General features: G+C 33.5%; 2 protein-coding genes across 2 annotated transcripts; one reads left to right on the forward strand and one right to left on the reverse strand.

The window, feature by feature from the left end:
• Positions 1–7,060: 7,060 nt before the first annotated feature.
• Positions 7,061–9,138, reverse strand: LOC143580437 (ubiquitin-ribosomal protein eS31 fusion protein-like). Its single transcript, XM_077063461.1, has 3 exons — positions 8,800–9,138; positions 7,210–7,331; positions 7,061–7,097 (listed from the first exon to the last, which is right to left on the reverse strand). The coding sequence occupies exons 1-3, from the start codon at positions 9,131–9,133 to the stop codon at positions 7,092–7,094; spliced, it is 462 nt and encodes a 153-aa protein (XP_076919576.1). The 5' UTR covers positions 9,134–9,138; the 3' UTR covers positions 7,061–7,091.
• Positions 9,139–12,570: 3,432 nt separating this feature from the next.
• LOC143580439 (uncharacterized) lies at positions 12,571–15,906 on the forward strand. The gene is made up of 8 exons (XM_077063462.1): positions 12,571–12,920; positions 13,605–13,638; positions 13,740–13,964; positions 14,397–14,486; positions 14,574–14,639; positions 14,837–14,928; positions 15,153–15,200; positions 15,628–15,906. The coding sequence occupies exons 1-8, from the start codon at positions 12,595–12,597 to the stop codon at positions 15,713–15,715; spliced, it is 969 nt and encodes a 322-aa protein (XP_076919577.1). The 5' UTR covers positions 12,571–12,594; the 3' UTR covers positions 15,716–15,906.
• The last annotated feature ends 230 nt before the right edge of the window (positions 15,907–16,136 follow it).

Below are 16,136 nucleotides of genomic sequence, written 5' to 3' on the forward strand. Positions count from 1 at the left end.
AGATATTTCTTCTACAATTATTCATTTTCAAGCGCAAGTTCAATGCATTCAATTACCAATTTCATCACGCATCAAGAAAATAAGATTTTCATGTCATATATCTTATCAACATAAAAAAAGTACTGATATAGATAGCTTGATTGATAATATACCAAGGTGTTTGCAAGTCAAATGGTTATGGATGTAAGTCTCGTGTATGATACATGTGTTAAGTTTTTGGTTTGAAAATAATATTCAAACCAAACTACTAAAATTTTTATATGAGACTAATGAACTATTTCTTTTCTAATCCTACCTAGAAGACTTAGTTTATACGGTATTATTGATTATGTTAGGTGCATATTTGTTTTTTGTTTTGTTAGACAATAAATGGTTGTTATTGTTGTTATTATTATTATTATTATTATATTATTATTATATTTCAATATTTTGTTTTAATTACATTTTAAAGTATCCCCATTGATGGGTAAGAAGACTTAGGTTTTTCAGTGAAGACTCAAGTATGATTCTTATTTGTGTCCATTGGGTGGTATTGACAATTGGATTTTAGTTAGGTCTTGCAAGGTTGTTAGTTCGTATCTCGAGCTCGCCCGGGTATTCGTCCCACTGTGTGTTACGCCAGAGAGTTATGCTCTTATGGCAGCATAACGACTGTCAAGTGGCAGCCGGCTATATGGTTTATCGGGGGAACGCCCAACTCAGATAGTGAAGTCAGCGTGGACCCGGTTAAGATAGCATAGTCTGACCAGAGTGGAAAGCGAGACTCTACAAATTAAAGATTGAGATGACCTAAACACAAAAAAGAAAGCCACATTCTAAAAAAAATACGTATTGAAGTGATAAACCACAAAACAAAACATAAATTCAAAAGGTGGCCCATGACTACATTAGTAAATTTAGAACTATCACTAAATTTATAATGTTATTTTGGATTATCTATGAAAAGTCATGTGTATTTAAAGTTCTCTATTAATGAAACTACGTGAGAGATAAGCTAAGCTTATTGAAGGGCTTGTTTAAATGATAGTCCAATCAAACTAATGCAACGTACAAGAACATCTTATTGATAAATCAATTTTTTCATTAGAGGTCAAGTTATATACTTCTTTCTCTAGTTATTTTATTTTAAGAAAAATGTATATAAAACACAAGTAATTAAGTATTTAAACTTTATTCATGTATTTAAACTTTACTTATTTCCTAAAAACAAGCCTAACTCGTCGCCTAAAGCCCAAGCTTTGTGCGTTTAATCTAATAGAGTTCAAGTTGAGCTCAATTTTTTTTAATTTGAGCTCGGCTTGTTTATCATTTGTTAGTTAATTAATTACTTTATTTTATATAATTTTTATACATATTTGTATTATTATAAACTTTTGTATATTACGTAATTTATTTTGTCCAAATATTTCATAATAACTTAATAATAATTATTGTATACTTGTATATTAGATATCCTAAACAAAATTTGTTATATTTATATATATAACAGGCTTATTTAGACTTATAAGTCTAGTAAAACTAAATACTATAAAGAAAAATGCTCGAGCTTCTTTAAATAGAAAGAGCACCAATATCACGATACGCTTGAGCCTCGTGGTCTAGTTAGTTTAAGCTTTTAAACATGAGAAATGTGTTTTGATAACCAACATGTATTTATTCTTTTTGCTTTTGGCACTTTTGGTTTCCTCGCGCCTAAAGTTGTAGTTCCTTACCCGAGTTCAACAGGTCATTCATAGTAATGTTATAACTCCAAGATCAGTGAATGAAGTTTTTAAAAGATTCGGTTTTGCAATTTAAAAGGGGGTAGCGGCACAACTTGTTGCCCGCTTGCCTTCTGTTTCGATGTAATCACAGTTTAAGATAACTAAACTGACAATAAAAACTAAACCCATATCAAGCATTATTTTTGATATTATGTAAATCATCTGATTTTCTATTAAAATAAAAACCGAGTTTATAAGTGGCTCAACTTATTTACATCCTACCTACGATTCTCTAATAATCAAATACACAAATTATTTGTTTTCACAACTACAACACCCGGTTTCTTATTTCTTTTATATTTTTTTAATAATTAAAATCGGTCAGATTACATTAGTTCAATCAAAATAAAACCCACTAAAAGTTAAATACAGGTGTTAGACATGATGTATACATTAAAATACAATGAATACAACCATCACAACTAATTTTAAAAACCAAACATACCTTTCCACTTTTTTCTTGATGCTTAATAATTGTCAAAGGAGACATAAACGTGCAATAACCACTATCCATATGGCCACACGTTACAAATTATAATGACATATGAAGTGTAAAACGAGAGTTGCACACTAATGACTAATCTTCCACGTTTAAAAACTTAATTTGGTCAATTCGACCCACCTTTTATCACAAAAAGTGGTGGTTCAAGCCAACACGGGCCGATTTCTACAACCCGTGTTTTAAAAAGTACTCGCTTTAATCAAAGTTCTTTTCACGTGATTTGTAACCCGTTTGATCCGCTTGTTTTGTGATCTTAGTGCTTTATAGTGGTTTCGAGTAGGAGTGTACACGATTTGGTTTAAGTCGGCTTAGGGCTAAAACCGAAATTTTGGTCTTTAAATTCTTGAAAACCTACCTGCTTCTGTTTTTTCATTTTTCCATTTGAGCCCTTAGTATTTTGGATCGAAAAATAAATTGGGCCTAAAGTAATGAAATTGAGCCTAAATCATTTTGTTAGTTAATTAATAACTAATTGATTGTTATATATTTGGGCTAAAGTTTATTAGTTACATATTTATTTACTAAATTCGAAAAGATTACTTAAAAAAATAAACAAACAAAAAAAAAAGAATATGTAATTTTGTTTATTACATGCAAAATCAAAACCGAACTGTAAGTATGGTTTTATAAAAGATAAAAACCATTGTTTATTGTGAAAATTCCCAAAATAAGTATTTATAAAAACAAATTTCTAGTTTTAGATATCATTTGCAAAAATTCCAGAAATAGGTATTATAAACTAGTCGTGACTAGTAGTTTGTAGAACCAATTAAAATTTGTCGCGTGTCCTTAAACTAACCGTAATGAGCACGTTCACTAATCATCTACTCGTCACGACTAATTAAGTTTCATGCTTCGTAATCAACACCCACGAGTAATTCATAAGTCATTTAGTTGCGATGAGTAAATTATAAGGTTAAACTAGTCGTGACAAGTTAACTACTAATAAACTACTCGTATAGGGAATGTAAACCGGGTAAACTAATCGTTGCGACTAAAGGACTTATGAATTACTTGTGGGCGTTGATTACGAGGCATGAAACTTATTAGTCATGACGAGTTGATGATTAGTGAACGTGCTCGTTACGGTTATTTTAAGGACACGCGACAAATTTTAATTGGTTCTACAAACTACTCGTCACTACTAGTTTATAATACCTATTTTTTAAATTTTTTGCAAATAATACGTAAAACTATAAATTTGTTTTCGTAAATGCTTATTCTGGGAATTTTCCCTTGTTTATTTCATACACACCCCTAACTCACGACTAGTATCAAGTCACAATAGTTGGCTATTAAAAGCAACATAGCTGAACCAATCGATTCTCAATCGGTTATATTAGATCGATTTCATGTTGTCAAGTAATTCAAGCATGATTCGGTTTTTTTTATAGAAAATAAATTTAAATGCTTTTACTAAACTATTCTTAATCAGTCATTAACATCTAAAGACAAATAATAGAAACAAAATAATAAATATAAGTTAATCTAAATGATTTGGTAATAAACATGGGCTATGAGGTAGCTTATCCAACTAATTGAAATGAACAAATAACATATTTAAAGTTATAAAAAAATAATTGAGATTTATTAGAAGGTATACCATAAATGGTGGGAGTGGGGCCTTAATTTGTGTGTAATCTACACCCACCCCACATACTTAAATTTTGTTGAGTTGTGTTTTGTTGAGGCTTCATACCAATTACAATTACAATTACAATTACAATTACAATTACAATTACAATTTGTAGGAAATCACTAATTGTTTATTTTAAGGGAAAATTCCCAAAATAAGCATTTATAAAAATAAATTTTTAGTTTTAGATAATATTTATAAAAGAATTTAGAAATAGGTATTATAAACTAGTCGTGACGAGTAGTTTATAGAAACCAATTAGAACTTGCCATGTGTCCTTAAACTAACCGTAATGAGCATGGTCACTAATCAATTACTCGTCACGACTAAATAAGTTTCATGCCTCGTAATCAACGTCCATGAGTTATTCATAAGCCCTTTAGTCGCGACGAGTAGATTATAAGGTTAAACTAGTCATGACGAGTTAACTACTAATAAACTACTCGTGTAGGGATGTAAATCAGGTAAACTAGTTGTCACGACTAAAGGACTTATGAATTACTCGTGGGCGTTGATTACGAAGGATGAAACTTATTTAGTCGTTACGAGTAAATGATTATTGAATGTGCTCGTTACGGTTAGTTTAAGGACACGCGGCAACTTTTAATTGGTTCTACAAACTTCTCATCACGACTAGTTTATAATACCTATTTCTGAAATTCTTTATAAATAATATCTAAAACTAGAAATTTGTTTTCATAAATGCTTATTTTGGGAATTTTCCCTTATTTCAATTAGTTGGATAAGCTACCTCATAGCCCAATTTGATTACTAAATCATTTAAGTAAACTTATATTTATTATTTTTGTTCAGTCATTTGTCTTGGAGTTTAGATAATTCAGACTATTCAGTAAAGGTATTTACTTACAAATTAAGTTTTTTTTTCAACAATCAAACAAACCGAATCATACTCTTGTGTAACTGAGAATAGTAGAACCAGTTGAAAAAATGTCTGGTTCAGTCATCTTACTTTTAATAGGCAACTATGATGACTTGAAACTGGTAGTACGCACTATGCAACTAGAAAATAAAATCCAAACCGGAATAGCTAAAAGAAACTACAATCTGTCCAGAGTTCAAAGTAATTGTACCTGACTACCTTCACTATGCATTTGCTTCATTTTAAGGTAAGTTCTACCCTCCACCTAAATATGAATGATATAGGAAGTAAAATAGGTGGTAGTAAGTTAGTAACATTCATACCAACCACTAATTTTAATACATCTTATAAATATTATTATTAGTAATTAATTTTTTTTCCATTTCTTTTATGTGTATCCGAATTTTTATTTTTATTTTGTAAATTTTTGTTGGTTAAAAAAACTACTACAAAAGACGTTGCAACTTGCAAAAGGCCTAAAGCCCTAAACCAAATAATAGGCACAAAACTTGAAGACATAAAGACTCCTTAAACGGCTTAAACCAAAGTTAGGCCCAACAGACAACTTTAAATAAAATCTTAGATAAACCTAACTACTTAATATGTTATAATATAACATTATTGCATGTGTATGTATGATATAAATAATTCATATATTAGTAGATTTTATTATAAGCTTTTTAGCAAGTGATACAAGCTTGGCCCATTTAAGCTTTCCAACAAGAAAATTAAAAGAAACTCAACATCTCTTACACTTGTTTGATTGTTTCCACCGGTACTTCCAATCAATTTTCGGTGTAGAAAAATGCACACTCAAATACATTTTCAAGCATCTTTTAAGCCTTTTAATTTATATTCCTTTTTTTTTTGTTAAAACCGGACAGAGTAGGAGCGGTAAAAAACGGAATAGGAAGGAACATCATTCTCCGGTTCCCCCCAGATGATTTTTTTTAGCGAAATTCATGGGAGTATTCATTGGTTCCTGTACATTTGTTAATTCATCACTTAAGCCATCTGGTAAACGTAAGTTAGGCCGCACTTACCACAATAATGTGATACATCCAATACACTAAATCAAAACACTAAAGATTTTCACTTGCCAAAGCATAAAAAGCTCACCAAACAAATATCCTTAAAACAAAAACATAAAACTGAAACAAAAATTCAACACCTAGACCTTCAAGTAAGCATAAGTAAGCACATACATACCACAATAAAGCCTATATGACCAACTAATAATAATTAAGAATATAGTCAGATTATACATGTTATCAAAGACAGATTATGTACCATTACTACCATATCAAACCATTAAAAGTATACGATTCAAAAACAACCTCCATAATCAAGGTTCACCAAACACAAATCAACAAAACAAAGTTCCGAAAGCTTGTGGATTCTAAGAGTTTAATTCAGTAATACAAAGCATTTCTCAAGATTTTTTTTTTTTTACAGTTTCGAAAAAAAAAATCAAAACTCAGCAAACACAAATCCAAACATCCATATTATTTGAAAAAACAAAACCAAAAACTCTTTCTAAACCAAACTATATAAACCCCAAAACAAAATTATACCAGTTTATTCAGTCAAATTTTAATTTTCAAAAACAATAAACACTAGCTAAATAAACAGCCCATATATCAAAATGTGTTATCATAAATCATTAAAAGCATTCTATTCAAAAACAACCTCCATAATCAACTTTCACCAAACACAAATCCATAAACCGTAACATAAAATTAAAATTTAACAATTAGCCAACAGCAACCAAGACCTCAATAACCAATCCGAGTTCCTAATCCAACCGCAAAACTAAACACCTAGCAAGTTCAACAACCCCACATAGACGTGCACAAAATAACCGGTTCCGGAACCGAACCGGTGGAACCGACCCGGAACCGGTTCTAACCCATACCCGGAACCGGTTCCTGACCGGGTATAGGATTTCTCCTCGGAGCCGGTTCCGGAACCGGAACCGACCCGGAACCGGTGGAAAAAACCCGGAGGAACCGGTCAAAAACCCGAAAAAAACCCGGAGGAACCGGTCAAAACCCAACCCGGAACTTGTCAAAACCCGGTCAAATACCCGACTATACCCGGAACCGGTTCCAGAACCAAACCGGGTTTGACTTTTGTTGACCATACCCGGAACCGGTTCCTACCCGGTTCCAGGTTTTTTAAATACCCGATTTGTGCACCTCTAACCCCACATATGATGAAACACATAACGATAGCTATGTAAACAACATCAAAATCAGATATTCTAAACATAAATCAAAATTCAATACATTTTAATTAAAATCCAGTACCTCAATTCTTCTGGTAAACATTAAAAATGTATACTAACTCAAATTATAATTCAAAAACAATCTCCAATTCAAAAGATCCAAACCAGCATAACAACTAACCAAAACTCAAACCCTTACACCTTCTGGTAAACATACGTCAACCCGCACTTACCACAATAATGCCTATCAAAATGATTGGCCATAAACGTCCCCGCACCACACTCCGCATTCGGACACTCCTTCCTCAACCTCTGCACTTTACCTGCATCACCCACCTTATAATGTTTAAATTGAAATATGCATAAAACTAAATAACAATATTTTAATCGAAAATACATTATATAATAAGGACAAGCTAAAAAAACTTGACTTGAAACAACCTGAGCTAAGCTAGCTCGTTTTTGTAGCCGAGCCAAACTAGACTCGTTGGCTCAAACTTAGGCTCATTTAACTTCAAAATCAAGATCGAGCTCAAGCTTCGCTAAGTTGTCACTTTTAATAACAAGCTCAAGCTCGAACCCACTTTGGCTCGACTCGTGAACAGCCCTATTATATAAAACATTATATTGTGTTATATATATAATAATGTTTTAATTGAAATACACATAAACCCAAATAACAACATTTTAATTGAAATATTATAATACAGGCTGTTCAAAATCACACAGCTCGAGCCCATGGCTCATTTGATAAATAAAAGTAGAATAAAATTAGCTAAAAACTTAATTTGAAACAACTTGAGTTGAGTTGGCTCATTTTTGTAACCGATCCAAACTAAACCGAAGCTCAGCTTGGCTCGTTGGCTCAAATTTAGAATCGTTTTAACTTCAAAATCGAGCTCGAGCCTAGCTATGCGGTCTCGGTTAATTTCGAGCTTGAGCTCAAACCCACTTTAGCTCGACTCAGCTTTGACTCATAAACAGCCCTAATAATATGTGTGCGTATATATAATATATATAACATTATATTGTGTTATATATAATGTTTTAATTGAAATATCATCATCATCATCGTACTCAGTATATCCCACCAATAGCAATGCTATGGTAGGGTCTGAGGAGGGTAAGATGTAGACAGCCTTACCTCTATCCCATAGGGATAGAGAGGCTGCTTCCGGTGAGACCCCCGGCTCGATAGTAGTTTTGAATCAAGCCTTGGACATAAGACACATAACACTCAATCATCGGGACACCGGCTGATTGGTGCACGTGCCCTTGTCTTTCGGCTATCAACGCCACCACATGATGTCTGATTAACCTTCCGCCACTTTTAACGTTATTTTCACGTGATTAGTAAAATAACGTCAAAATTAGTGCAATTTTACTTTTTCCCACCCAAGGGTTCACACATATATACATTATATGTGCGCACCGCAAGCAGGGCGTATTTATTATTAGGGTTGTTCTAAAAAGCTCGAAGGGGCTCACTTGATTGAAATATACATTATATATTAGGCTCATTTAACTTGCCTAGCTATGCTGTATCGGTTAATTTCGAGCTTGAGCTCGAACCCACTTTAGCTCAACTCGGTTTTAACTCATGAACAGCCCTAATAATATGTATATTTATATATAACATTATATTGTGTTATGTTATGCATAATGTTTTAATTGAAATCTACATTATATATTAATCATATATAATATCTATAATATATATAACATAACATTATAACGTGTTATATATAATTATATATAACGTGTGTCAATCCCTTGAAACTAACACTTTACCTGAATCATCCACTTTATAAAACTGCAACACCGACAACTTCACCTTCTTATGCTTATGCTTAATCTTCTTGGGCTTGGTGTACGTCTTCTTCTTCCTCTTCTTCGCACCACCTCGAAGCCTCAACACCAAGTGGAGCGTTGACTCCTTCTGGATGTTGTAGTCGGCTAACGTCCGGCCGTCTTCGAGCTGTTTGCCAGCGAAGATTAGACGCTGTTGGTCCGGTGGGATGCCTTCTTTGTCTTGGATCTTGGATTTGACATTGTCGATGGTGTCTGAGGACTCGACCTCGAGGGTTATTGTTTTGCCCGTTAGGGTTTTCACGAAGATCTGCATGGTGGCTGCTGTAGAGGTGGAAGAGGATGAAATGAGGTGTTTATAGTGATAGGGTTTATTTATTTGGGCTTAAGTGTTGTTATAAATTGGGCTTGTGTTATGACAAGTGGGCTATAACTACGTGGGCCTTATTATGTTAAAAAGAATTGGAGTAGAGTAGGGTAGGGTCGGGTTTTGACCGGGTATTTCAGGTTTCACCAAGTCTGGGTCGGTTTTGGTTTCGGGTACGGCTTTGAGGAGAAATCCTATACCATGTCCTACCCGCGGGTGGGATACGGATAGGAACCAGTTCAGGGTCGGGTACACCACGTCGGTCCGAAACAGTGTATTTTGTGCACCTCTAGCCCTGTGTACTTGATCTATAGGTGCACATTCTGGCTAACCGATAATCGGTTAATTTTCTAACTGGTTAACTATCCAGCGGAAAATAACCGGTTAAACGGGTCGGGTACTAACCTCTTTTGAGACAAAGACCCCTACCTGACATAACCGGTTTCGGGTATTGCCGAATCGGTTAACCGGTGAATAACCATAAATAAAACCGGTTTTTATAAAATAATAATAAAAAAATTGGTTAACCGATTTGTAACCGGTTTCGAAAATCAATAATATAATCCGGTTTTTAACCGGCGGTTGGAACTAGGTAAAAATCAATTAGGAATTAATTAACCGGTTAGCATGTGCGCCTCTAGTATAGCTAGGCTTATTTTGTTAAAAAGAATTGCAGAATCTTGGTTTAAAGGTGCACAAACCGGGTAGTTTTAGAAACAGAAACATGGTAAGAATCGATTATGGGTATTATCAACGAAAGTCAAAAGTGTATAAGATAGAAACCGGTTTTGGGTATGGTCAGGTCTGATTTTGGGTACGGTTCCATGGAGAATCCCCAAACCTGGTATGTATCCAACGGTCCATGGAACATGATTCAAAACCGAGGGTTTTACCCATCTCCAGGCTTAATTATTGTAAGAAAAGTCTTGTTGTAGAGTTTGAGGATAGGGGTGTAAATGAGCAGTGACATCTACGAGGTGGAGGTGGCGGCAGTCGTGGTGAATTGGTGGTGTGTGGTGAGCAGAATCTAAAGAGACAGAGAGTTGTCGGCTGTGTGCCTGTGTTCACAATTTCCGGTCTTTTTTTATTGTTAAACTTAAAAGGATTATTTGGGTTATTGGGTTTTTTGGTTTGGACTTTATAATTTAAATGGGCTTTTGTTGGGTTAAAGCATTGAATTGGTTGGGCTTAAAAAGGGGTAACCTTATCTTTTTTTCAGGGATAGCGAAACACAAAAACAGAACAAAATTTTTTTTATGCTACCGGTGAAACGTTGAGGGGTAGCGGAGGCTACCTTCTCATTAGCTAGGTCCGCCCCTGTAAATGAGCTGAGCCCGAACTCGACTAGACTCTAGGTAGGCTCATTTTAATTTACGTGAGCTCGCTCGTTTCGAAATGTTTTTTAAAGCCCGTAATAACTCGGGCTTCTTGTGGCCTTCTATAAGGTAGTAAAGTGTTATTTTTGTTTCTAGAAGACTGCTTGCAAAAGCGTCTTCTGCAAGTAACCAACCGCTAACTGATCTCACAACAACAATGGCGGACCAATCTTCATGAACTAACTAGCTAACTATCACAGGTAACTAACTAATTAACTAACCGAGCCTTCAATTCACCAGTTTATCTTCAATAATTGATGCTCTGATTGTTTTAATTTGACCTAATTTTGCAGTTCTTATAGTTTTAGCCGTAGATCAATAGATTCGTGCTCAAATTGTTACTCGAGCATTAAATTCTCTTGTTATCTTTAGTAATTGATGTTTTGATCTTATTAATTTGACCTAATTTTGTAGTTTTCACTGTTTTAGCCGTAGATCAGTAGATACATGCTCAAATTGTTATTCGAGCATTAAATTTACATGTTATCTTCAGTAATCGATGCTCTGATTGTTTAAAGTACACCTAATTTCGCACTTCTTATAGTTTTAGTTGTAGATTGATGAGTTATGCTCATTTGTTCATTTATGATTGTATATGTGTAGATTTAGGCTTAATTGCTCATGTATGGTTGTATATGTGTAGTTGTGTACTATGTGGATGATATATTGTTAATCGAGAATTCGATTCGCCAGTTATCTTCAGTAATTGATGCTTTGATGTACTTAAGTTGACCTAATTCCGCAGTTACTGTGTGTTTTAGACGTTGATTGATAGATTTATGCTCAATTGTTCATGTAGGGTTGTATGTGTAACTTACTATGTTATATTGTTAATCCAGCACTTAGTTTACCGGTTATTTTCGATAATTGATGTTTTGATTGTTTAAAGTTGGCCTAATTTCGCAGCTACTGTTGTTTAGCCGTAGATCGATAGATTTATGCTCAATTGCTCATGTATGGTGTATATATGTAATCTCTTACTTTGTTGATGATATATTGTTAATCGAGCACTCAATTCACCAATTATCTTCAATAATCGATGTTTTGATCTACTTAAGCTGGCCTAATTTCACAGTTACTGTTGTTTTAGCCGTTGATTGATAGATTTACTGATTTTGGTGTTTGTGATACTAGTCCCTTAACCAGGAATGTTTAGTTTGACTAGGCCGGTAAACGAACAAAACAAACATATAATCTAACAAAATTTTTTGTTCATGTTCGTTGATTAAGAAAAATGGCCATGTTCGTGTTCGTTCATGTTTGTTCGTTTAAAATCTAAACGAACAGGAACATAAACGAACGCGAACAAACTTAAATGAACATAGTTGAACAAACATAAACGAACACAAATGAACATAATTGACGAACATATAAATGAACACAAACGAACAAGTCTAATAAAAAATAACCAATATATAAATTTAAGCGAGCTCCTTTTATGCTAATATTTATATCAATATAACTACTTACGTATTTATTAAAGTTTAAGCGAACATAAACGAACAAACATGAACACACATAAATAAACGAACATGATTGAACGAAAAAAAACCTGTTTTCCTGTTCGTTTGTTTAATTAATGAACAAAAAAATTTATTATTCTTTGTTTTCATCCGAACAGTTCATGAACGTTCAGCTCGTTTACTGGCAAAATTTTGACTTTCGGTGTCCAAAAGAAGTAAAAAAAACTCTAATTGACAGGCTGTAAATTGTCATGTGATTCTTGGAATGCTGTGTTAGTCATATCATACATTAAAATTACAGTAAGTGGGATGTGTTTCAATGTTGATATGAAACGTGGAACAAGTTGTACAAATGTTTCATTCCTAACTTGTAATATGGTAGGCTTATTAAATTGTTATTGGCTAATTTGTTAATCTGATCATTTCATGAAATTAAGTAACCCATGGGTTAAGTTGGAAATTCAACAACGTCAAACAAACTGTATGAGTATGAGATCAATAACTTCTAATAACTAATAACATATAACCACAATGCTTTTTAAACAGAAGCCTGAAGTTGTAGTGACCACTAATGGATGATACAACCACCCTGAGTTACTGGTTAAATTGGCGGTTCTTCCTTTGCGCATTATGGGTCCTAATTGCTGTTACAGCATCTGCAATTTTAATAGTAAAATATGAAGTGGTCAACAAAAAGAAAAGCAGGCGAGAAGATGATGAGCCGGACTTTGAACCTGCTGGGATATTGTATGATGATGAAACTTGGAGGACCTCTTTGAAATGGGTGCCTCCTGCATGGCTGCTTGCTTACAGATTAGTTGCTTTTTGTGTGTTATTGGCAATTCTGTCCATTAATCTGGCAGTTAGTGGAGCTTGGGTGCTTTTCTTCTACACTCAGTAAGTTGTTCTTTTCAGTTTTTATGAGTTATTAATTATCCAAGCAAAACTTTCGGTGTGAAGTCTTCGTTACATGTTGATTGTTGTGATAGAACCTTTGTCTCAAAAACCATCTATGATACATTATTGTTAATGTTTTGATACAGTTTTTACATTCTCGTATTACAACGTATGCAGTTGATATTGGTGCTAGCGGTTGTTGGACGTCCAGCATAATTTCGGTACTGATAATATCGGCAATATTGACCGATGTATCACTGATTTTCCCGATGTCAGTTTTTTAAGTCTTAATTGTCAATTTTAGTGTTTAATGTTAGCGTTTTAAGTCTTAATCAGTTCCTACTTGCTACAGTTGTTAGTGTTTTGTAAGTTGCAAAAGGTTAATTTGTTAATGGTAGGAGAGTATATTGAATTGTCAAATGTTAAATTGCTATATATATAAGTTCTGCAAGATATTAAAATTACTGATATCCCACCGCGATAACCGATATCTCAAATATCGGTCCTTGACCTATATCCGATATTTTTCGGCATTAACTACATAGATTACAACAAGCTTAATTGGTTACAACTTGACTAAACTGAACACTTTAGAACTGTGCTAAAAACCATGAACGTGTGGGCATAGGTAACCATGAAAGCATGCTAATTTCATTAACATCTTGTTTTTTAAATGGTGAACAGGTGGACATTTATTTTGGTCACTTTCTATTTTGGGGTATGCAAATATGCAACGTTATGTTGCTAGTCATATATTATTGAATTGCTTTGTTATAAATCTGTAATATTCACATATTTATACATGCCTACTCTTTGTAGCTTGCATCTTCACTCTCCATTTATGGGTGTTACCATTATTGGAAAAAAGATGGTCACGATAACAATCGCGTGGATTTAGATGCAGAACGAGCCACATCAGCTGCTCTTTTGACAGAAGACAGTTTGGTTTCTCGACATATGCACATGAAACCTAGTAACATTGGTGAAATTCATGTTCACAAGACAGCTGGCATATGGGGTTATTTATGTCAAATAGTCTTCCAGGCATGTTTCTAAACTGGGAAAGTTTTATAAAAAAGTAACTAACCTTGGTCAAATTTGATTCGTAAAATTTCAAGGTACGGTGGCAATTTGTAGGCTGGCTTGTATAACACAACCCGGTTTTATCATGCCAAAAAGTCAACTTGGTCAAAGTCACTGACAAGTTATTACTTATCACTTACCACTAAGCCGTAAAGAGTTAAACTCGCTCAAAGTTAAGTCAACACCATGCCATTAAAAAGTCAACTTGGTCAAACTTATTTGAAAGTTTAATTTTTTTTTTCTGGGAAAGACTAAGTCTGTTATCCGAATTAGAAATTGGACCAATGTTGGCTACGTTTTTATGAGCTGAACACATCTAAGTAACACATTTGTTTATTTTCAAGTTGCAACGCACTAAAATTTCTTTTCACTTGTGATCTCCTTAATACACAGATATGCGCTGGTGCTGTGGGGCTAACCGATAGTGTCTTCTGGTTCATAATATATCCGTTTCTTTCTCCTGCAACATACGAATTAAGTTATGTAAGTGTCTTGATGTGTATATATTTTATTAGATTGATTATCTGTTTTATTCTATACAATTTTTGAGGTTATTCTTGTTTGTTCCAGTTAAATGTTAGCTTACATTCACTCAACATTGTTTTCCTCCTCTTCGATGTGATTCTGAATCGCTTAGTAAGTTATAATCTTTCTATTTACCATTTTCTATCAATTTTTGACTTTTCATGCAACATCCTTAACCGTTAGTGTGTGCCATTAGGCCTTAATTATGCATACATTACAAGTCATATCTGGTGTATATGTATATGTTTTTAATTGCAAATTTTCCATTATGACTTATGACTGATTTTTTTTTCTTTTTTCTTTTCCAGAGATTTCCGTTCTTTCGTTTAGCATACTTTGTACTATACACATGTATATTTGTCATCTTCCAGTGGATTCTCCATGCTTGTGTATCAATGTGGTAAGCCATAAACTTTCTTTCACATATAGTTATTATCGCTATATTATGTTTTAGTTTTATTGTCATTGATGCAATCAGTTATTGCTGTATTGTATATTAATTGTGTCGAATACGGTTACATGTGGTCTTTGTATATATTGAATAATATTACACACTTGAATATCTTCTAGATATGATAATTATATAACTAGTAGTTAACGTTGACACGATTCTCGGTATTGCAGGTGGCCATATATCTTCCTTGACTTGTCATCTCCATATGCTCCCATTTGGTATTTTTTTACCCTGAAAAACTTGAAGAAATGCTCATTCTTAAAATTTTATATCTAAAAATATTTATAAGATATCACATTAGATGGCATGTGGCATATGCGTATATTCCACATCCTAATGAACATGAATTTGTCATTGGTTGCTAAATTTAAAAATATTTTCAATAATTATTTGATAATGTGACTACACGGATGTTGGTCCGTTTGCAATAATCTTACTAAAACACTACCTAAAAATGCAACTTTTTTGTTAAGTTAAAGGTAATGAGATATTGCCATTTATGTTAGTTTATTTTATTCGAACATATAATTGAAAATGCATGAAATCATTGTGTATTTCTGATGCATTTGGCATATTTTTCTCAATAGTTATATAAATATATATTATTATTCAAACATTTTTCAATGGATGATTGACTTGTTTCAGGTATTTGGGAATAGGAATAATTCTCCTCCCTGCATTCGGCATCTTTGCACTCATTGTTAAGTGTAAGCAGCTACTTCTCTCGACATGAGATTGAGGTAACAATATGTCTCTTAGCTTACATGTTGTAGAACACACCGAAATTATATGTACAATAATACGAACATGTTTATTTAAAGGAATTAAATTGTAAATTACAAACGTCAAAGCATTTTGGTTGCATTTGCAGTTAGTTCTGTTTTGTTTATGTTGATCATTAAATTCCCTTTTTATTAAATTTTGGCGGGTCGGGTTCAGGCTTTTAAGAATGGGTTTATCATTATGATAAGTTTGCGTATCTATCACGTGTGTAACATAGGAGATACTAGCAGTGTTTTAAGTGTTAAGTGTTAACTGGTGAAGATCGAGTCCATAAAAGCCAATGTTTGACACATTAGATTGGGATATTTGGCCTATTCATACAGTTTTAATCAGGGTGTAAACGATCTGAGCCCAAGCTCGGCTCGTTTTGA

This window comes from Bidens hawaiensis, unplaced genomic scaffold, assembly GCF_021521415.1.
Source record: "Bidens hawaiensis isolate Kalapana, Puna unplaced genomic scaffold, B.hawaiensis_p1.1 tig00030487_1, whole genome shotgun sequence".
NCBI lineage: Eukaryota > Viridiplantae > Streptophyta > Magnoliopsida > Asterales > Asteraceae > Bidens > Bidens hawaiensis.

What these genes read in the sequence shown, in the direction of transcription:
- LOC143580437 (XM_077063461.1), bottom strand. Translation starts at nt 9,133, where the DNA reads ATGCAGATCTTCGTGAAAACCCTAACGGGCAAAACAATAACCCTCGAG. An exon ending in TTATAAAGTGGATGATTCAG is followed by an intron (nt 7,332 to 8,799) that starts GTAAAGTGTTAG and finishes TGGGTGATGCAG; the next exon opens with GTAAAGTGCAGAGGTTGAGG.
- LOC143580439 (XM_077063462.1), top strand. Translation starts at nt 12,595, where the DNA reads ATGGATGATACAACCACCCTGAGTTACTGGTTAAATTGGCGGTTCTTC. An exon ending in TATGTCAAATAGTCTTCCAG is followed by an intron (nt 13,965 to 14,396) that starts GCATGTTTCTAA and finishes CTTAATACACAG; the next exon opens with ATATGCGCTGGTGCTGTGGG. An exon ending in ATGTGATTCTGAATCGCTTA is followed by an intron (nt 14,640 to 14,836) that starts GTAAGTTATAAT and finishes TTTCTTTTCCAG; the next exon opens with AGATTTCCGTTCTTTCGTTT.